This window comes from Schistocerca piceifrons, chromosome X (genome assembly GCF_021461385.2).
Source record: "Schistocerca piceifrons isolate TAMUIC-IGC-003096 chromosome X, iqSchPice1.1, whole genome shotgun sequence".
In the NCBI taxonomy this organism is placed as follows: Eukaryota; Metazoa; Arthropoda; class Insecta; order Orthoptera; family Acrididae; genus Schistocerca; species Schistocerca piceifrons.
In genome coordinates, this window is record NC_060149.1 from 124231287 (window position 1) to 124254896 (window position 23610).

General features: G+C 43.7%; 1 protein-coding gene across 1 annotated transcript in view; it reads left to right on the forward strand.

Moving 5' to 3' along the window:
• The window catches only part of LOC124722209 (gamma-aminobutyric acid type B receptor subunit 2), a 360835-nt gene that overhangs the window by 181467 nt on the left and 155758 nt on the right, over nucleotides 1-23610 (forward strand). The window contains exons 12-15 of the mRNA XM_047247405.1: nucleotides 4347-4452; nucleotides 4655-4757; nucleotides 19634-20147; nucleotides 20199-20607. Coding sequence (XP_047103361.1) covers nucleotides 4347-4452; nucleotides 4655-4757; nucleotides 19634-20147; nucleotides 20199-20607 — 1132 coding nt within the window. The remainder of the gene's footprint in view (nucleotides 1-4346; nucleotides 4453-4654; nucleotides 4758-19633; nucleotides 20148-20198; nucleotides 20608-23610) is intronic.

The window sequence follows — 23610 nt, forward strand, 5'->3', positions numbered from 1 at the left end:
CAATGCGGCCGAGCGGTTCTAGCGCTACAGTTTGGAACCGCGCGACCGCTACGGTCGCAGGTTCGAATCCTGCCTCGGGCATGGATATGTGTGATGTCCTTAGATTTAAGTAGTTCTAAGTTCTAGGGGACTGATGACCTCAGCAATTAAGTCCCATAGTGCTCAGAGCCATTTTTTAATACCTCCTCATTAGTTATGTGATTTACCCATCTAATCTTCAGCATTCTTCTGTAGCACCACATTTCAAAAGCTTCTATTATCTTCTTGTCTAAATTATTTATCGTCCACGTTTCACTTCCATACATTGCTACATTCCATACAAATACTTTCAGAAACGACTTCCTGAGACTTAAATCTATACTCGATGTTAACAAATTTCTCTTCTTCAGAAACGCTTTCCTTGCCATTGTCAGTCTACATTTTATATCCTCTGTACTTCGACCATCATCAGTTATTTTGGTCCCCAAATAGCAAAACCCATTTACTACTTTAAGCGTTTCATTTTCTAATTTAATTCTAGCAGCATCACCCGATTTAATTCCACTACATTCCATTATCCTCGTTTTGCTTTTGTTGATGTTCATCTTATATCCTCCTTTCAAGACATTGGCCTTTCCGTTCAGCTGCTCTTCCAGGTCCTTTGCTGTCTCTGACAGAATTACAATGTCATCGGCGAACCTCAAAATTTGTATTGCTTCTCCATGGATTTTAATACCTACTCCGGATTTTTCTTTTCTTTCCTTTACTGCTTGCTCACTATACAGATTGAATAACATCGGGGATAGGCTACAACCCTGTCTCTCTCCCTTCCCAACCACTGCTTCCCTTCCATGCCCTCCGACTCGGATCTGCCATCTGGTTTCTGTACAAATCGTAAATAGCCCTTCGCTCCCTGTATTTTACACTTGCCACCTTCAGAACTTGAAAGAGCGTATTCCAGTCAACATTTTCAAAAGCTTTCTCTAAGTCTACAAATGCTAGAAACGTAGGTTTCACGTTCCTTAATCTATTTTCTAAGATAAGTCGTAGGGTCAGTATTGCCTCACGTGTTCCAACATTTCTACGGAATCCAAACTGATCTTCCCCGAGGTCGGCCTCTAATAGTTTTTCCATTCGTCTGTAAAGAATTCGTGATAGTATTTTGCAGCCGTGGCTTATTAAACTGGTAATTCGGTAATTTCCACATCTGTCAACACCTGCTTTCTTTAGGATTGGAATTATTATATTCTTCTTGAAGTCTGAGGGTATTTCGCCTGTCTCATACATCTTGCTCACTAGATGGTAGAGTTTTGTTAGGCCTGGCTCACCCAAGTCTGTCAGTAGTTCTAATGGAATGTTGTCTACTCCCGGGGACTTGTGTCGACATATGTCTTTCAGTGCTTTGTCAAACTCTACGCGCAGTATCATATCTCCTATTTCATCTTCATCTACATTCTCTTCCATTTCTATAATATTGTCCTCAAGTACATCGCTCTTGTGTAGACCCTCTATATACTCCTTCCACCTTTCTGCTTTCCCTTCTTTGCTTAGAACTGGGTTTCCATCTGAGCTCTTGATATTCATGCAAGTGGTTCTCTTTTCTCCAAAGGTCTCTTTAATTTTCCTGTAGGCAGTATCTATCTTACCCCTAGTGAGATAAGCCTCTACATCCTTACATTTGTCCTCTAACCATCCCTGCTTAGCCATTTTGCACTTCCTGTCGATCTAATTTTCGAGACGTTTGTATTCCTTTTAGCCTGCTTCATTTACTGCATTTTTATATTTTCTCCTCTCATCAATTAATTTCAATATCTCTTCTGTTACCCAAGGATTTCTATTAGCCCTCGTCTTTTTACCTACTTGATTCTATGCTACCTTCACCATTTCATCTCTCAGAGCTACCCATTCTTCTTCTACTGTATTTCTTTCCCCCATTCTAGTCAATCGTTCCCTAATGCTCTCCCTGAAGCTCTCTACAACCTCTGTTTCTTTCAGTTTATCCAGGTCTCATCTCCTCAAATTCCATCCTTTTTTCAGTTTCTTCAGTTTTAATCTACAGTTCATAACCAATAAATTGTGGTCAGAGTCCACATCTGCCCCTGGGAACGTCTTACAATTTAAAACCTAGTTCCTGAATCTCTGTCTTACCATTATATAATCTATCTGTTATCTTCTAGTATCTCCAGGCTTCTTCCATGTGTTCAGCCTCCTTTTATGATTCTTGAACCAAGTGTTAGCTATGATTAAGTTATGCTCTGTGCAAAATTCTACCAGGCGGATTCCTCTTTCATTCCTTACCCCCATTCCATATTCACCTACTACGTTTCCTTCTCTTCCTTTTCCTACCATCGAGTTCCAGTCACCCATGACTATTAAATTTTCGTCTCCCCTCACTATCTGAATGATTTCTTTTATCTCATTATACATTTCATCAACCTCTTCGGCATTTGCGGAGCTAGTTGGCGTATAAACTTGTACTACTGTGGTAGGCGTGGGCTTCGTATCTATCTTGGCCACAATAAGGCGTTCACTATGCTGTTTATAGTAACTTACCCGCATCCCTATTTTCCTATTCATTATTAAACCTACTCTCGCATTACCACTATTTGTTTTTGTATTTATAACCCTTTATTCACCTGACCAGAAGTCTTGTTCCTCCTGCCATCGAACTTCACTACTTCCCACTATATCTAACTTTAACCTATGCATTGCCCTTTTTAAATTTTCTAACCTACCTGCCCGATTAAGGGATCTGACAGTCCACGATCCGATCCGTAGAACGTCAGTTTTCGTTCTCCTAATAACAACGTCCTCCTAGTAGTCCCCGCCCGGAGATCCGAATGGGGGACTATTTTACCTCCGGAATATTTTACCCAAGAGGACGTCATCATCATTTAGCCATACAGTAAAGCCGGATGCCCTCGGGAAAAATTACGGCTGTAGTTTCCCCTTGCTTTCAGCCGTTCGCAGTACCAGTACAGCAAGGCCGTTTTGATTAGTGTTAGAAGGCCAGATCAGTCAATCATCCAGACTGTTGCCCCTGCAACTATTGAAAAGGCTGCTCCCCCTCTTCAGGAACCATACGTTTGTCTGGCCTCTCAACAGATACCCCTCCGTTGTGGTTGCACCTACGGTACGGCTATCTGTATCGCTGAGGCACGTAAGCCTCCCCACCAACGGCAAGGTCCGCGGTTCGTGGGGGAGACCCCTAACTTAAGCATCCGTTAATCCGTTAGTAACCATGCCAAACTTGAGCCAGTCCGAGACAAAGGCACCAGAAAGAGAAGACTGCTTTTCACGCTATCTAGGTAAAGGGAAAATTGTCTACGAGAACGTTAAGGAGTTTTTGTGTGGAATGTTTTAAGCGTGAGTCGTACGAAAAAACGAAGGTTTCCGATTGCAACAATTTCGGCATACTTAACTACTTTCGTATTGGATTAAAAGTTTCGGTTATCAGGTGCACTGAATCTCCCCCTGCAGAAACTCCAAGAGCACCCCTACAATTAGGGTCTATATTTTAATTCTGTTCAAGTGACACCCTCTAGTATTCCCCGCACACTAAGCAATATTTATTAATTTGTGGTAAGATCTTATGGGACCATACTGCTTAGGCCATCGGTCCCTAAGCTTACACACTACTTAATCTAACTTAAACTAACTTGCGCTATGGACAACAAACACCCATGCCCGAGGGAGGACTCAAACCTCCGACGGGGGTGGAGCCGCGTGGACCGTGACAAGACGCCTGAGACCGCACGGCTACCCCTCGCGGTGCACACTAAGCCACCGAGGCACCGACAGATGTGGCGTCGGGCCCCACAAAACTGCGAAATACCTTCGAAGTATCTTTAGCAAGAAAAACAAAGAAATCAACTACATTTATTCTATCTAGAACTTCATAGTGTTCCTTGAGAGGGACTACGCTCCTTGTATAACATGTCAAGTTTAATCTTGCCCACGTAACCTAAAAATTGTAACACTAAGCAAAATTAGATTGGAGTCAGTTTAGTTGTTGTTACATGTACTTAGAACCAATGAAGTCCTTATCCACCCGGGAACAATAACTTGTGTTTGATGGATATTTGAGGATTATTTTCACTTAAGACCAGCAAGCAATTTGAAAGCCTCAGATGCCACCATTCATATCTTATTATTTTGGTGCATGTAGTCGAGGATAAGGATAATGATAGCTAAAGAGTTTTTTGTTTTACAGCATAGATATTCCTGAAGCATTTTCAAGGAAAAGGTCATTGTCACAAACCCGCCCAAAGAGTACCTTAGGCCAGCTGTATTCTTCCTTCATACGGTGAATAAGTTTGCAAAAACTATAATTAAGAGCTACATTAAAAGTTTCTTTTCAATTTCAGATGCTTGTGCGGAGACTGGGTGATGAAGGGAAGGATATTCTTGATTCTGAGGTCAACATGGACCGTTTAGTTGTTCCTAGACATGACATACTAATGAAGAAAGAAGGTAAATTCGTTCACCTCTACTTTCACTTTCCTCTAAATGTTCTGAAATTTTTACTTGCAAATAACTTAATATCCACATAATTTATCATCGCACGTAAAAAATACAATCATTAAAGACTGTTTCTAATTCTTTTATCAGTGCGGACGTAGAATATGGTCCTTTGTAATAATTCTTTTTATATGTTTCGCTTAATTTTTTGCAGCGCCTTCCGGCACGGAAACCACAGAAATCAGCTCATTGTGCTCATTAAACTCGTCTCAGGATGGTGAATACGTTAACTTGACTGTCGAAAACATGGCGCTAAGGTATCTTATCTCATTATTATGTTTTTCTTATCATTTAATGTTAACATACCTTGCTTTACATTTAAGATATTGAAATAACTTTTAATGAGATAAACTTTGTAGTTAGTAACACCATACTGATTATATGTATGTGCTACATTTATTACTATTACGTTTAATATACAGCACAATTCTTTGCTTTGTTGTCTGGTAAATTTACTTTTAGAGGCCAACACACAGCAACAATTCAACAAGCCGATATCATGCAGTCATTAAAGATTATAAAACCATTATGATAACATTCTCACTCAGAACGTCGTTAGTTTGTCTTGAAGTTATGTACACAAAATATCGCAAAACATCTTTAACAGATGTTTGTGTTTATTCGCGAGCAGAATATTGCTTACAAAGAACAACACTGTATTATGGGTGACGTGGCGATCATAACGCGCGCTCAACAACTCTTTATTATTTTAATATGTCCAACTACTTCTGAGCGTGTTACACATTTTCTTTGGGTTACAATGATAGAAAGGGTTGAGGACAGTCTGCCACGGCGTTCTTGCTTACTGATACTATGTAAACAACAAAAGGAATCACATTATTGTGTAAGAAATAGTAATCTTGGGCAGTACTTAGAAGCTTTCAACGTGCATGACCATGCTTGGCACGATCGTTTTTGTTATAATCAGCTCTAGATACCAAACATGCAAACTTGTCATTGCTCAATAATCTGTTCATATCTCGCTTCTTGGAAGACAAGATTAACTTGCGAGGAATGAAACTTCCTGCCAGATTAAAACTGTGTGCCGGACCGAGACTCGAACTCGGGACGTTTGCTTTTCGCGGGCAAGTGCTCTACCAACTGAGCTACCCAAGCACGACCCACCATTCGTGCTCACAGCTTCATTTCTACCAGCACCTCGTCTCCTACCTTCCAAACTTCACACAAGCTGTTCTGCGAACCTGGCTGAATTGAAGCTGGGAGCACAGATCGTGAGTCGTGCTTGGGGAGCTCAGTTTGTTGCCGGCAAGGTAGTTCGCTGTGCTCAGGCAGAGGATTAGCTGCCCTTGGTAATAAAAAAAAAACTGAGTAAATGGATCAGCGATGAACTTGAACAAACATCATGGGACGTCCGCACCGAACAAATAAAACGAACAATAACGAACTAAAAGTGAAAAAAAAAAGTTGGTAGAGCACTTGCCCGCAAAAGGCACAGGTTCCGAGTTCGAGTCTGTGTCCGGCACACAGTTTTAATCTGCCACCAAGTTTCATATCAGCGAACACTCCGCTGTAGAGTGAAAATCTCATTGCGAGGAATGGTCACGTCATTGCGGAGCCACACTCTCTTTTTAATTCAGATTTTATAAACAAAACATACTTATTACTCAAATATATGTGTACTGATTTGTCGTATGTAGATAATTGGTGGCAAGCTGCTATCATTGGTGAACCACATATACCAGAATCAGTCGTGGAGTTGTACCTCTTCATTATGGATTCAGTGATAGCAAAACTATTTATTGTATACAGTCACAATGTTAAATTCGAAAGACAACGGTAACGTCACTAAAAATCTCTTCCTTCATACTTTGAGGCTCGAATTCAAATTGCTGTGATTTGTAAATCCTGGCGTTCGCTTGACATTACATCCGTTTGAAGTGATTAGAAATCCATTACACTATTTACTTGCATGTCTGTATGAACAGCCATGAATCACGATTGTAAGGCGTCCTAAATATTTCCAACTATTCCACTATTATTTATGGCACTTCAATCAGTTTGATAGTTCACAATCCAACACGGCCCTTTCAGAGTAATCATTGCATACTGTTGGCTCACTCATATTTCCCTGCAGCTACATGTACATGTGCTGTTTGTTGTGGTTAAACTTGATGAATCGATTATGTCTCTCTACACAAGAGCCATAACCAATTTACAGTCTATAGACAAATGGTGATGCAATATTTCCTGACGTTGAAGTTAAACTCACCAAAACTTCTTACTCATTTATACAAGAAGTTTTCACTTGTCAAAATCGGATTTATATTCCACCTGAAATATTTATTCCAATGCATGTATTCGACACCTCAAAACAAACATCTCCACAATCCTTTAAAATGTATTCTGTAATAATTTTGTTCCGACGTATATTCTTTGTACTTCGTTATAATGTTTCCTCTTCTGCTATACGATCCTTGCATCTAATAGTTTCCGGACGCCATATTTGTTTACAAAATGTGACAGCATACATGTGATGTGTTACGACCGTGAGGGGAACCTGTGACACCTGGAGGTACCCTATTTCACTTATTTTGTTTTTACCGTTTGATATACGTTTTTGTCAAAAGAAACCCGAAACCATGTTCGGAAATAGTGTTTTGTTTTTCCACTAGACAGTGCCACAAGTTCCTCCAAAAATTCGTAACACAACACACACACACACACACACACACACAAAAGTCATACTAACAAATGTATATCCACCTGATGATGGAGGTTTAAATCTTCTAAACGCGTTGTGGAGATAAATAAACAGTGACTGGTAACAGTGAACTTGTTCTTTCATTGAATGTCAATAACAGTCACGGTAAAGCCTAAACTACGATGTTTGCATTTAAATTATGCTTCCCCTCGTGTCCACACTTTACAGTGTCATAGTAATATTTTTAGCCTGTAAATCGTGGCCCATGTCTCTTTCCTAGTTCATAACTTCCGTTAATAGATTTTCTTCATTAGCCAGACGTTTTGTTTTCTCAACACACTGTGCCACTGGATCGTGTTTGTGGTGAATTACATTCGTCGTAGCGTTGTTATTACATCAGACAAAACGAAAAAGGCAGAAGGAACTTCGTCTAGACCCTTAACAGTTCTGCTGGATGTCTTCATAATAGTTACGTGGCGCAATGTTTGTGGTGTTTCGGTAAATACTTGTAATTTCCTTTTTGCAGTGTGTAGATGGAATCAGCCCGAACAAATGTCGACTATCATACATCTCATACGAACCTCGGCGTAAACAGATAACGTCGGTTTGTTTCTCGTTTGAAACAGCCTCCTTTTTTAAGTGGGGTTTCATGTCCCTATTCGATAGAAAGGTGCCAGATTAGTCTAGTGCGATATTCGATTGAACAGTATGCCCCTTTTTATTTGTCATGTTTGTATAGATTTGTTTACTACGTCTGTATTGTGTGCAGGCACACGCCTCGCTGCATGCCGGCTTTCACCATAGAGCATGCAAACGTGTTTTGCTGTTCGTGTTGGTAAATATCGTTTAGCGGATATCGTAATAGACTAACTCTGTACCTCTCTATTGAACGGGAAGTAACAAGAAACAGACGTCACCTTTAGACGATGGGCGTCGTACGAAATGTATGATGAACAGCATTTGTTTGCACTGATGCCATCTACACAATGCTAAAACTAAATTTAAGTTCTTGCTGAGACACCTGTAAAATGCTGATGGCAGCATTTTGTTGATAACGACAAACAGACACATTTTCCAGTCTCGTATGAAATGTACGACGAATTGTATTCGTTCGTTTCAGTTGACTCTTGCTACACAGCGCAAAAACTAAGTTGCAAACCTCTGCTGTAACACAAGCAAAAATGTGCCAAACGACTCTTAGGAGAGACACTCTACACAGTTGTTTATTTCTATTTATTTCACACGTCTAGTTCCGCAGGACCAAATTGAGGAGCAAATCTCCAAGGTTATGGAACGTGTCAGTACATGAAATTACAACGTAAAATTAATAACAGATAAAATAAAATATTTATGATCCCGAATAAAGGCAAGCCATAAGTCTATGTAAATGCAGTCAACAACATAACATGGGAATCAGCTTAACTTTTCAAGGAAATCCTCAACAGAATAGGAGGAATGACCCACGAGGAAACTCTTCACTTTCGATTTGAAAGTGCGTGGATTACTGCTAAGATTTTTGAGTTCTTGTGGTAGCTTATTGAAAAGGATGCAGCAGTATACTGCACATCTTTCTGCACAAGAGTTAAGGAAGTGCGATCCAAATGCAGATTTTATTTATGCCTACTATTAACTGAGTGAAAGCTGCTAATTCTTGGGAATAAATTGCTATTGTTAACAAGAAACGACAGTAAAGAATACATACATTGAGAGGAAAATGCCAGAATACGCAGACTAGTGAATAGGGGTCGACAAGAGGTTCGCGAACTTACACCACTTATTGCCCGAACTGCCCGTTTCTGAGCCAAAAATATCATTTTAGAATGGGGAGAGTTACCCCAAAATATAATACCATACGACATAAGGAATGAAAACAAGCAAAGTAGACTACTTTTTCTGTCGAACTATCACTTGCTTCAGATACCATTCGAATAGTAAAAATGGCAGCATTAAGTATTTGAACAAGATCCTGAACGTGGGCTTCCCGCGACAATTTACTATCTATCTAAACACCTAGAAAATTGAGCTATTTAGTTTCACTAACCATATGCTCATTCTGTGTAATTACAACGTTGTGTTTTGTTGAATTGTGTGTTAGAAACTGCAAAAAAAGTTTGTCTTACCGTGTTTTAGTGTTAGTTTATTTCCTAACAGACATGAAGTGCACTTTTTGAAACAGAGCCTACGTTGCACACATCATTCTTCACTACAATGCTAGCGTCATCAGCAATCGTAAATATTTTAGAATTACCTGTAATACTACAGGGCATATCAATCACATAAATAATAAGGAACAGGAGTGGCCCCAGCACTGATCCCTGGGGCACCGCCCCCCCCCCCCCGCCCCAATTTCACCGTACCCTACTAGGACACCACATTACAGCAATTCTCAACACTATGAATAATGGCCATTTGCTGTCTATTGTTAAAGCAAGAGGTGGATCAATTGTGAGTGAGCTACTCCCCGTATTCCATAATGGTCCAACTTCTACAGCAATACTTTGGGATCAACACAATCATACGCTTTAGTTAAGTCAAAAAAGATGCATAGCGTTCGAAACCTTCTGTTCAATCCATGCGGTACATCACAGAGCAAAGAGAATATAGCAGTTTCAGTCGTTAAACCACTTCTAAAGCCAAACTATAGATTTAATGACAAATTATTTGAAATAAAACGAGCAGTTATCCTTACATACAGAGCCTTATCAGTAACTTTGGTAAACATTGGTGGCATAGAAATAGGTTTAAAGCTCTCTACATTATCCCTTTCACTCTTTTTATAAAGTGGCCGAATCGTTCAGGAAACTGACCATGCTTAATGAAAAATTACAAATATGGCTAAATACAGAGCTAACATTAGCAGCACAATGCTTTAATATTCTGCTAGGCACTCCATCGTATCCATGAGAGTTCTCCGTCTTCAGTGGCTTAGTTACTGACACAGTCTCCCCCCTATCAGTATCACAGAGGAGTATTTGCCTATCGCAAAGGTCACGAGTTTGAGTCTCGGTCTGGCACACAGTTTTAATCTGCCAGGAAGTTTCATATCAGCGCACACCATGCCATGGACGTCGGGGAAGACAACAAGCATGAAGAAATGTACGTGGTCCACAATAATGTCCACGTGGTCTACAGGTGTCATGGTGTCCTCGATTACCACCACAGCTCATATGAAACGCAGCCCTGGTGAATGTCCCACATGGGTCTCCATCGGTCTGGTTCCGCGGTGCGGTGCATTTTTCGAGCAGTTGCTCGCAACGAAGACGGCATATCTGGACACGGGCAAGGACCTGATCCAACCAGGCGACACATTTCCATGATCTACAATTCAATGTCAATGATCCCGTGCCCACTATAGCATTATAGTCGTAACCGACAATGTCGTTAGATCACCACGAGAACACACAGTGACTGTCTGCTACAAAGAATGTACGCTGAACGATGTGCTCCGAAACACTCGTGCCTGCCGGAGCATTGTGCTGTGTCGTGAGAAATATCTACATCTGCATCTACATCCATACCCCGCAAGCCACCTGACGGTGTGTGGCGGAGGGTACCTTGAGTACCTCTATCGGTTCTCCCTTCTATTCCAGTCTCGTATTGGTCGTGGAAAGAAAGATTGTTGGTATGCCTCTGTGTGGGCTCTAATCTCTCTGATTTTATCCTCATGGTCTCTTCGCGAGATATACTTAGGAGGGAGCAATATACTGCTTGACTCCTCGGCGATGCGCGGGATTAGCCGAGCGGCCTGAGGCGCAGCAGTCATGGACTGTGCGGCTGATCCCGGCTGAGGTTCGAGCCCTCCCTCGGGCATGGGTGTGTGTGTTTGTCCGAGCTACTGAGCGTCTCTCTTGCAGAGTCTTCCACTGGAGTTCATCTATCATCTCCGTAACGCTTTCGCGATTGCTAAATGATCCTATAACGAAGCGCGCTGCTCTCCGTTGGATCTTCTCTATCTATTCTATCAACTCTATCTGGTTGGGATCCCACACCGGTGAGCAGTATTCAAGCAGTGGGTGAACAAGTGTACTGTTACCTTCTTCCTTTGTTTTCGGACTGCATTTCCTTAGGATTCTTCCAATGAATCTCAGTCTGGGATCTGCTTTACCGACGATCAACTTCATATGATGATTCCATTTTAAACCACTCCTAATGCGTACTCCCAGATAATTTATGGAATTAACTGCTTCCACTTGCTGACCTGCTGTATTGTAGCTAAATGATAAGAGATCTTTCTTTCTATGTATTCGCAGCACATTACACTTGTCTACATTGAGATTCTATTGCCATTCCCTGCACCATGCGTCAGTTCACTGCATATCCTCCTGCATTTTAGTACAATTTTCCATTGTTACAACCTCTCGATATACTACAGCATCATCCGCAAAAAGCCTCAGTGAACTTCCGATGTCATCCACAAGGTCATTTATGTATAGTGTGAATACCGAGGGTCCTACGACACTCCCCTGCGGCACACCTGAAATCACTCTTTCTTCGGAAGACTTCTCTCCATTGAGAATGACATGCTGCGTTCTGTTATCTAGGAACTCTTCAATCCAATCACACAATTGGTCTGATAGTCCATATGCTCTTACTTTGTTCATTAAATGACTGTGGGGAACACGCATGACACAAATCGCTGCGTCTCCTGTTTTACAGAGCAGGCAAGCATTTGACCTACAAGCTCTGTGATAGCGTGGACGTACAAAACCTGCCTACTCGTGGTTTCATCGTCCTTCAATCATTCCTTAGACGCTCACGACAATATCAAGCAAACAGCCGACCAGCTTCGTCGTTTCGAAGATCCTCATTTCCATACATCGAGTAATTTCGATCTGTCCTTCATAAAAGTAGTTTATTTTATCTCCTTTGTCGTTTTTAGGGGATCAGCGACAATCTTTAACAATTAGAGTACACTCGACTTGCTCAGCAGTATAAGTTATATCTCATCAATATGCGTTTCAGGATAACCCCAACTGCTTCCTGTATAAGGGAGGATCAAAAAGTTTCCGTTCGAAAACCGTATAGTCCAGAATCGGTATGCCAAGCAGACAAAATCTCTGTAAGCATTGAGGAAATCAAACTGCCGACGCACCACGTGAAGCTCCCTGTTTGGTAAAACACCATGCTGCTGCGTGAAGAAGTCTATAACTGCCTGCTGTACAACCTCGTCGGACAGCGATCTTCGACATTTCAAGGCCTTTTTTAAGGGACGGTAGGCGTGATAATCGAGTGGGGGAAAGATCAGGGCTGTAGGATGGGTTCTCGAGTGTCTCCCATTGAATTGTGGCACGATATTTGCGATATGGGAACATTTGTTATCATGAAGCTCAAATGGTTACAATGGTTCTGAGCAATATGGGACTTAACATCTGAGGTCATCAGTCCCCTAGAACTTAGAACTACTTAAACCTAACTAACCTAAGGACGTCACACACATCCATGCCCCAGGCAGGATTCGAACCTGCGACCGTAGCAGTAGCGCGGTTCCGGACTGAAGCGCCTAGAACCACTCGGCCACCGCGGCCGCTTATCATGAAGCAGCAGCACCATTCCACAACCAAAGTTTTTGACAGACATGCTCCTCCAGACACATTCTTCTCTACCTGATGGATGTCTTCCGTTGTTTGGATGGTAATAACGTCGCCACAGTTCACGTTTCCGCATTTACCGCACGCTCGTCGGAAAGAGACTAATGCCACATTAAACGCTTGCGGTGCTTATATACCCACATTGGAGTCACGCTACGATGCATATATGCTGCAGCAACGCTCTCCAACGAGAAATATTTGACTGTCTCTTATATAATGCAAAAAATTATATTCTTTTATGTACAACAACACTATTTCCCATCAGTCAAATAATTCAAGTTTGAATAAGCCCCGTCATAAAGTAGTGTAGCCTGTAATGAAATGCATACTGCTAAAAACGCCATCTACTAGTAAAATTACTTACTTTGTGCAATTTCGTACTGCTTACGCCAGTTTGGGCACTGATGGTCTGCCGGAATATAATAGGTGGTGACGTAGGACAGAGAACTGCTTTGAACAGGTACAAGTGTCAGTCCACAGCGTTGTTAAAATCTATATTTTTCTAAATTTAGTTCCTTGTTTTATATGTCTCATATAGATCTGATGATGGGGATACCCGAAACGCATGATAATGAAATGTTAACAAGAATCATTTTGGAGACCAAGGAGAATGTAATTCCATTCAAAGTCGTTTATGTCAGTAGATTTCTCCAGTTACGGCCCATGTCCTCCCTAGAATGATCCCCATTCAGCTCCGTTCCGCTTGTAGAAGGTGTTAAAAAAAGTGTCGAGTATTTTGAGAAGCGGTATTCCCCACCAAAAGAAGACCAAAAAATCCAAATAACATGGCATCTAAAATGTTTACCTTAAAGGCATTTATTTGTCTTCGCTATTGGGAAACATCTTTTCATTGGACAAATGCTCATAGCTCTTAAGGCATGCATTTTAGTGCCTATGATTACTAGACTACTTTTTCTTGTTTTCGTCCACATTACTGCCTCTCAAAATACGGAAACCAAAGAGTTAGATTAAATTTGTTATCGAAGATGAACAAGTGCTAGTAGCTCTTAAGCTATACATTTCAGAGCCCACGTTTATTGGATTTCTCCATCTTGTACTGGTGGATACTATCGTTTCTTGAAATATTCGATACTTTTTTTTAATACCATGTATAGTTTCCTTACTGCGTCAAGTCGCTGTATCATCATCAGGTGGCATTCAGTCTCGCGGTGGGCGGTCGTCATAATGTTTTGGCTCATCTGTATATCTCGATACATTACCACCGACAAAACTTTGAATTCGCTTGAAAATAAGAACTTCCTCAAATTCCGAATAAATATTGATTGTATAGGTGATTAAGCATTTGTTTTTGACTCACCATTATTTCTGACTTGTTTCAATAAGTTTTCATTGTACAACTTAAGTCAGGACATCACAGATTGCGCATATTTCAGTTGTATTCTTACAAGGAAACATCAGCAAGTTGGTTTCATAATAAGGAGAAAAAAAACACACTAGCAAGATATCAGCACCAGCAATCGACCTCGCACAAAAATTTGGGCCATAATTATGACAGGATACATTTATGACCTTCTGAAAAGTACAGCTTTTAACCTAAGCGCGCAACGTTTCTCACTCGATGCGCTTCATTGAAGCCGCTTAGTGCCAGAGCGCGAAGTACAGTGTACTATTTTGCCATGGGTAATATGCTTTATTCATTGGGTCAAAGTGCGCAGTTTCTAACTTGTAGCTGGTGGCAGAGATTTTTTTGTTGTCAGGTTGAAACTCAGAAATGCAGTGTAAATGGATGAAACGAATGAGTGAGTCATCAAAGTAGCGTAGCCCTTTTTAATAATTAACATCGTTGTTGTGCATTATGTGTTATTTTCGTTATATTTTCAAGCTGCCACAGCTAAAAAAAATGGGTGTGAAATCTTATGGGACTTAACTGCTAAGGTCATCAGTCCCTAAGCTTACACACTACTTAAACTAAATTATCCTTAGGACAAACACTTACACCCATGCCCGAGGGAGGACTCGAACCTCCGCCGGGACCAGCCGCACAGTCCATGACTGCAGCGCCTCAGACCGCTCGGCTAATCCCGCGCGGCCGCCACAGCTAAAGTCAAGTACATCTGCAGTAGATGCAATATTCCTCAACGTGTTTGACGTGATTGTATTGTAAATTGAAAATCATTAATGTCATTTGATAATAATTCTTCAATTGCTCAGGTATAGTCATTTGCATTTTGAGGAATATTGACACTCAGGTGACAAAATTCATGGAATAGAGATACGCATGTATGCGGATGGCGATAATATCACGTACTAAAAACACTAAACTAAATTCCGACCGAACAGGCCTTGGAAGGCCCAACGGTACCGACCGGCCGCCGTGTCATCCTCACCCACAGGCGACACTGGATGCGGATATGGAGGGGCGTGTGGTAAGCACACCACTCTCCCGGACGTATGTCAGTTTACGAGACCAGAGCTGCTACTTCTCAATCAAGTACCTCCTCAGTTTGCCTCAGAAGGGCTGAGTGCACTCCGCTTGCCAACAGCGCTCGGCAGACCGGATGGTCACCCATCCAAGTGCTAGCTCAGCCCGACAGCGCTTAACTTCGGTGTTACCACTGCGGCAAGGCCACAAGGTATAAAAGAGCAGTACATTGGCGGAGCTGCCATTTGTACTAAGATGATTCATGTGAAAAGGTCTCCGATGTGATTATGGCCACACGACGGGAATTAACAGGCTTTGAACGCGGAATGGGAGTCGAAGCTAGACGCACGGGACATTCGATTTCCGAAATCATCAGGGAATTGAATATACCGAGATCCACAGTGTCAAGAGTGTGGTGGGAATACCAAATTTGAGGCATTACCTTTCACAACGGACAACGCAGCGACGGCGGCCTCCACTTAACGACTGAGAGCAGCAGCGTGAAACAACTGCAGAAACCTTTTGAGACGTATGACGATCGTATCCGTTAGGACATTGCGGTGTAATTTGGCGTTAATGGGCAATGGCAGCCGACCAACGCGAGTGCATTTGATACCACATCGCCTGCAGCGCCTCTCTTGGCCTCGTGACCATGTCGGTAGGACCCTAGACGACTGGAAAACCGTGGCCTGGTCAGATAAGTCCCGATTTAAGTTGGTAAGAGCTGATGGTATAGTTCAAGTGTGGCACAGGCCCAACGAAGCCATGGACCCAAACTCTTTACAAGGTACTGTGCAAGCTGGTGGTGGCTCCATAACGGTGTGGGCTATGTTTACATGGAGAGGACAAGTTGCTTTTGTCAAACTGAATCTGTCATTGACTGAAAATTGTTATGTTCGGCTACTTGGAGACAATTTTCAGCCATTCATGTACTTCACGTTCCCAAACAAAGACGTGAATCCTACCGAACATTTATAGGACATAATCGAGAGGTCAGTTCGTGTACAAAATCCTTCACCGGTAACAGTTCTGCAATTATGGACGTCTATAAAACCAGGATAGCTCAATATTTCTGCAGGGAACTTCCAACCACTTGTTGAGTCCATGGCACGTCGAGATGCTGCAACACTCCGGGCAAAAAGAGGTCCGACCCGATATTAAGAGATATCCCATGACTTTTGCCACCTCAGTGTACAGCTGCAGAATGCCAGCTGCAAAATGTTGTTAAAATAATATTAAACGTACATGTGCGGGAGTCTGGCATATTACGCACTGCTACAACTATTTTTCGCGTAAACTGTCACGTGTTGTCCAATAAGATATCAAAACACGTTGGGCAGATGTTTCCACCTTCCCCCTCCTCTTCCTTAGCCTTCAACATCCCGCGAATAGGAGAGTTCTGCTATCTAGAGTTGTAGAACTACCGCAGGCTACAGTAGACCATCACAAGTAAGTACAGTACTTTACCTCGTAGCTTTCGTCAGTTACGATCGTAAGAACGTTCCACTATGTTAGGTTTTTTACATACTGCCGGCCGTTGTGGCCGAGCGGTTCTAGGCGCTTCAGTCTGTAATCGCGAGACCGCTACGGTCGCAGGTTCGAATCCTGCCTCGGGCATGGATGTGTGTGATGTCCTTAGGTTAGTTAGGTTTAAGTAGTTCTACGTTCTAGTGGACTGATGACCTCAGATGTTAAGTCCCATGGTGCTCAGAGCCATTTGAACCATTTGTTAATACTTATCGGGCGTTACCTAGTTTTGGTCGCTTTGTTTGGGTACCCCATCAGTATCTTATTAGATTCCTCTAGAAACCCGAAGCGGTGAACTGTCTAGAAACTGAGTGCATATGTATATAAAGGGCCGCGTAATCTTGGAACATTTTTTTCTTCATAATTATCCTCCTGTCTGTTACTTAAAAAATTCAAAAATGGTTCAAATGTCTCTGAGAACTATGGGACTTAACAGCTGAGGTCATCAGTCCCCTAGAACTTGTAACTAGTTAAACCTAACTAACCTAAGGACATCACACACCTCCATGCCCGAGGCAGGATTCGAACCTGCGACCGTAGCGGTCGCGCGGTTCCAGACTGAAGTGCCTAGAACTGCTCGGCCACTCCAGCCGGCAGTTACTTAAAAGTAAACAGCTTTTATAGTAAAATTGAAATTGTTAATATTTTGTTCTCGTTTTATTCAAAAATTGTTTATCTGTAACGTGAAACACAGGTATGATGCAGTACAAATAAGAAAACAAATCAGATTTCTCATATATCGTTATAAAATGCAATTTCCTCAACAAAAGTGGAAAAAACGCAAAACAAAGACATATCAGACATCTCTTCAGAACTTCGTCGAACTTATATAAAACATTTTTTTCTGTTATTCATAAACAACTTCCGGAAGTTATCACTAATAACAGGAACTTTTGCCTTTGATCATGATGTAAAACAACAATAATAATAGTACAGATTTTTCACGTCTGTTGCATGTAAACTACACTCCTGGAAATTGAAATAAGAACACCGTGAATTCATTGTCCCAGGAAGGGGAAACTTTATTGACACATTCCTGGGGTCAGATACATCACATGATCACACTGACAGAACCACAGGCACATAGACACAGGCAACAGAGCATGCACAATGTCGGCACTAGTACAGTGTATATCCACCTTTCGCAGCAATGCAGGCTGCTATTCTCCCATGGAGACGATCGTAGAGATGCTGGATGTAGTCCTGTGGAACGGCTTGCCATGCCATTTCCACCTGGCGCCTCAGTTGGACCAGCGTTCGTGCTGGACGTGCAGACCGCGTGAGACGACGCTTCATCCAGTCCCAAACATGCTCAATGGGGGACAGATCCGGAGATCTTGCTGGCCAGGGTAGTTGACTTACACCTACTAGAGCACGTTGGGTGGCGCGGGATACATGCGGACGTGCATTGTCCTGTTGGAACAGCAAGTTCCCTTGCCGGTCTAGGAATGGTAGAACGATGGGTTCGATGACGGTTTGGATGTACCGTGCACTATTCAGTGTCCCCTCGACGATCACCAGTGGAGTATGGCCAGTGTAGGAGATCGCTCCCCACACCATGATGCCGGGTGTTGGCCCTGTGTGCCTCGGTCGTATGCAGTCCTGATTGTGGCGCTCACCTGCACGGCGCCAAACACGCATACGATCATCATTGACACCAAGGCAGAAGCGACTCTCATCGCTGAAGACGACACGTCTCCATTCGTCCCTCCATTCACGCCTGTCGCGACACCACTGGAGGCGGGCTGCACGATGTTGGGGCGTGAGCGGAAGACGGCCTAACGGTGTGCGGGACCGTAGCCCAGCTTCATGGAGACGGTTGCGAATGGTCCTCTCCGATACCCCAGGAGCACCAGTGTCCCTAATTTGCTGGGAAGTGGCTGTGCGGTCCCCTACGGCACTGCGTAGGATCCTACGGTCTTGGAGTGCATCCGTGCGTCGCTGCGGTCCGGTCCCAGGTCGACGGGCACGTGCACCTTCCGCCGACCACTGGCGACAACATCGATGTACTGTGGAGACCTCACGCCCCACGTGTTGAGCAATTCGGCGGTACGTTCACCCGGCCTCCCGCGTGCCCACTATACGCCCTCGCTCAAAGTCCGTCAACTACACATACGGTTCACGTCCACGCTGTCGTGGCATGCTACCAGTGTTAAAGACTGCGATGGAGCTCCGTATGCCACGGCAAACTGGCTGACACTGACGGCGGCGGTGCACAAATGCTGCGCAGCTAGCGCCATTCGACGGCCAACACCGCGGTTCCTGGTGTGTCCGCTGTGCCGTGCGTGTGATCATTGCTTGTACAGCCCTCTCGCAGTGTCCGGAGCAAGTATAGTGGGTCTGACACACCGGTGTCAATGTGTTCTTTTTTCCATTTCCAGGAGTGTATATTTGCGTCGAAAGTAATTGCTCTGGTTACACAAAAGCGCAAAAGTTAGGCGATCAGCATATTTTTATTATTACTTATTAAATGCAATGTATATTTTGTAAGGATACAAACTACACGTTAGACTAGCATTTAATGGTGTATGGCTCTAATTACACACGAAACAAACAAACAAACGAGACACAAAGACAATTCGTCGTCTCCAAATTTCTCTCACACGTATTAATTTATGTTTCTTTCCAACGACCGAAGAGTAGATTTTGTAGAGCGCAACTTCACTGGTGTCACTCCAACGTGTAGTACTTCGGGCTCGGGCATTCGACGGCTTAAGATGGGCGGAGCAAGTGTCAAGCTATGAGTGCGAAAGTTTAAGAGCTATTATTTAAAAGGTCATAACTGCGTACTACTGGAATTATGGCCCAAATATTCACGTGGGATCGAGTGCCCTTTTGTCCCCCCTTGAAATATGAGGTCAATCTTGTGATGTTTCCTTGTCAGTTAGAACTAATGCTACGGTAGTAAGCTTACTGCAGTGTTGTAAGTGCTTGTTGCTTTCCTAAATATGAGCATTTTTTGTTTTCCTGCAGAAAGAAATCAGTCGGCGGGAAAGCGGCTTCGAGCGCCGCTTCGTGCCCCAGCGAGACCGCTATAGGCGGTGCTACACAGCCTGCACATAAACAAAGCCACGAGCTACCTTCGGCGCTGAAATCGATTGCGGAACAGAGAACGGCCGAAAGGCAGCAGACGGTGACGCGCGACGACGATTCTGAGCCACTGATTCTCCGTTCCAAGGCGGCGGAACACGGCCAGAGCAACGCACACTTCGTACCTGAAAGTGCCGAAGAGGACGCGGTCCGCAAGCCCGGGAAAGTGAGCGCCATTCCTGGCGACGTACTGGAAGACCGCCCCCGCCTGCCGACGCCGCCGCTCACGCTGTGCAAAGTCGTGTCCTTCGGCGACGTGACGAATTCCGCTCCGTACACAGAGAGCGAGGCCATCGTGCCGCCGCCCAGACAGTTCTACGCCAAGCCGCAGGCCTCGGTGGCTCCGTCGCACAGCCGCCAGCCGTCGCACGCGCCACAGCCGGCGACCCCCAAGCCAGCCTGCGCGGCGCAGCATCACGCGCAACCGGCCAAACAGTACTCGGCTCAGACCGCGCCGCGCCGCCGCTCCAGCGTGAAGAGCACGTCCTCGGGGGGGTCCGCCAACGTGAACGTGTCCGTCAGTGCGCCCAAGCAGAGACGGACTAGCGTTCCCGCCACCCACGTCGCTGCGGAGCCGGCGCCGCCACCGGCGTACGGCACGCCCAGGGCCGCTGGCAAGTGCTACTCCACGGACAGTGACCGGAGTGAAAGAGAGTACTCCAAAAGTAAAATGTATTTTAAGGAAGAGCCGGAACTTCCCACTTCGAGGCACCACTCCCACGTCGTTCTGGACGGCACAACCGCTCATGCAGCTAGCAGGACAGTAACACCTTTAGTTAACGATAGTGATTTTGTGTTATCGGCGAACGCGTCGTCGCCGGACGTGCCAGGCATGCTGAAGTCGATCAGAGATCACGGTAAGATAACATTTCTCCTACGATGATTATAAATTTAGTATAAAGCAAACCTTTTAGTGACCTGTCTGAACATAGAATTAAAGCGCAGTTTCACGCGTTAGTAATCTGTCAATTTTATTTTTTTATTCCGATTTTAAGACTTTTCCACGCCATGTGTTTCCTCTTCAGTAGTTACTCTAAACTGTTTTCCAGTTTTCCATTTTACATACTGTTTCCGCATCTGCGATAGTTGTGCCCGTAGCTACTATGGTTGAGCAAAATTCTCATTAAGGCTTCGGCACACAGACCGTGCTTTCGAACGCTAGCATTAGGCGTGCCGAGTTCAACGTTCTGCTGAAAGCTCAGAAAATATGCGACTCGCGCATACGGTACGTCTGCCTTGACGTGGTACACGCGATCGCAGCGCGCTACAGCGGCAGTTGTCGGCTGTAACTGGCTCTCGAAACACACTGTTTACGGAAGGTACAGGAGCAAAATTCCTGCGTTAGCGGTATTAAAACCCACGTTTCCTCCATTGTCCATAAGCAAGTCATGTTGTTCTGCCTGAAGTTGTACTGTTAAGAGCACACAAACAAAATTTTCACTATTCATGAATATGTTATAAGGCAAAAAGGGGAGTATCACGTCCAGTCAATAAGGACATCGGCTTATAAAAGTCGCAAAGATAAAAATTATTTCATCATTCTCACTTTTAAGTAAAACCCCAACTTCATTTTTACTTGATCACTGTTCCTATTCAGTATCAGAATCTTTACAACATGTGAAATACAAAACTTGAAACAAGATAGTGCAAAATACATTACCGCAAGTAGTACAGGCTGTCTTGTACATACAGGCAATCGAACAAACTTACTCCTGAGAAAGGGTACACTTATATTTACATAACATTGAGTATTATAGACTGAGAACGTATGAGAACCTATAGGGAAACGCGAAGTTTAGCAAGAAAAAATCGGGTACAATGGGGCGCGACCCAGCAACATACCATGTGCCACAGGACTAATCTGTGGCTTTACTCCCCACGTTTTAATTACTTACTTACTTACTCCTCGACTCTACAGCCCTTGAAGTGCCTTGGCCTGAATCACAGTATCCTGCCATTCTATTCGGTCCATGGCTTTCCGTCTGCATCCTCTGACACCCAGCTTTTTCATGTCTTCTTCAATTCTGTCCACCCATCTCTTTCTGGGACGTCCCCTCCGTCGTCTGCCTCCAGCCTTGCCATCAAACATCTTCATGTTCTGTCTTCCTCCATTCTGACCACATTTCCTGCCCACCGCAGTCTTCTTATTTTAATGGTAGTGACAGTGTCAGGTTCTTCAAAGAGTGTTTCTAATTCTGCATTCGTGCGGATGCGCCAACCTTCTTGATCGTATATTGAGCCATACATTTTACGCAGAACCTTTCCCTCCCAAATGCTAAGGATCCATTCCTCATTTGTCGTCACGGTCCACGTCTCAGTACCACACATAACAACTGGTCTTATAATTGTTTTGTAAATGAGGATTTTCAATTTCCGTGAGCGAAGCGAGCTCCTAAGCATGGGTAGTGTGGCAAAGTAACATTTTTTGCCTACTCCTGTTCTAGCTTTCACCTCGCTGCTGATGTCATTTGTCTCTCTGATAGCCGATCCGAGGTACCAGAAGTCTCTCACCCTTTCAAACTCCTTGTCGGCTATCCTGAGTTTTGGTAGGTTTCACTGGTTGGTCATTGCCATATGTCTGGTCTTTTCAACATTGACTACCAGCCCAAGTTCCCTTGTACTTCTCTCAAGCTGTTGATAGGCATCGGCCAGGCCAGCAGTGATTCATGCGAGTAATGCCACGTCGTCTGCGTAGGCTAGGTACTGCAGTGAACGATTAAAAATGGTTCCTCCTCCATTTAGCTCTGTGTGCCTTAAGACTTTTTCTAGGCAGATGTTGACTAGCAGTGAGGAGATATTGTCACCTTGTCTCAGTCTCTTTTTCACTTCCACTTCTCTAAAGATTTCGCCCTGTATTTTTACTTCACTGTTGGCTTCACTCAGGGTCATCATAGTAAGTTAAACGAGCTTCTTAGATATTCCCGCCTATTCCATTATATTACGCAATGCCGCTCTTGAGATGTTATCATAGGCTTGTTTAAAATCGATATAAAGCTGGTGTATGTTTATTTGATGTTCATAATATTTTCAAGCAGTATGCGTAATGTGAATATTTGGTCAGTTTCTAGTCCGCCTGCTTAGCTGGGTGGTAACGCGTTCGCCTCCCATGCAAGCGGGCCTGGGTTCGATTACCGGCCGGGTTGGAGGTTTCCTCCGCTCGGGGATTGGGTGTTGTGTCGTCCTCATCATCATCATTTCACTCGCATCACTGGCGCGTCAGTCGCCCAATGTGGCGTCGACTGAAATAAGACTTGCATTTGCAGGCCGAACTTCCTCGAATGGAGCCTCCCGGCCAACGATGCCATACGCTCATTTCCATTGGTCAGTTGCTGACCTATTTCTTCTAATGCCACTCTGATAGTCTCCAATTCTCTCTTACACATAGGAAGTAAGCCTCCTAGTTTGGATCTTGCGGAACACCTTATATGTAGTGTTTAACAGGGAGATTCCTCGATAGTTCTGGCAGTTTAACGTATCTCCCTTTTTATGTATGGGGCATATAACAGCCGTTTTCCACTCCTCTGGCATGCTTTCCTCCTGCCAGCGGCTCAGTATCACTTTATGTATTACTTTCGTCAGTGTTTCCCCATCACATATGAGAAGTTCCGCCTGGATGTGATTTCCTCCAGGTGCCTTATTGTTTTTTAAGACCTTAATGGCTTGTCTCACTTACTCCAGTGTGGCTTCTGGTGTTAAGACCTCTGGTCCATAGTAAGTTATTTCCACCAGTTCTTCTTGTTCTAATGCTTCTACTTCTGGGTACAGTAACTCTTGGAAATATTATGCCCATTTGTCAAGTATTTTATTACTTTCTGCTGTCAAATCCCCTTCTTTACTCCTACATATATTTGTTCTGGCTT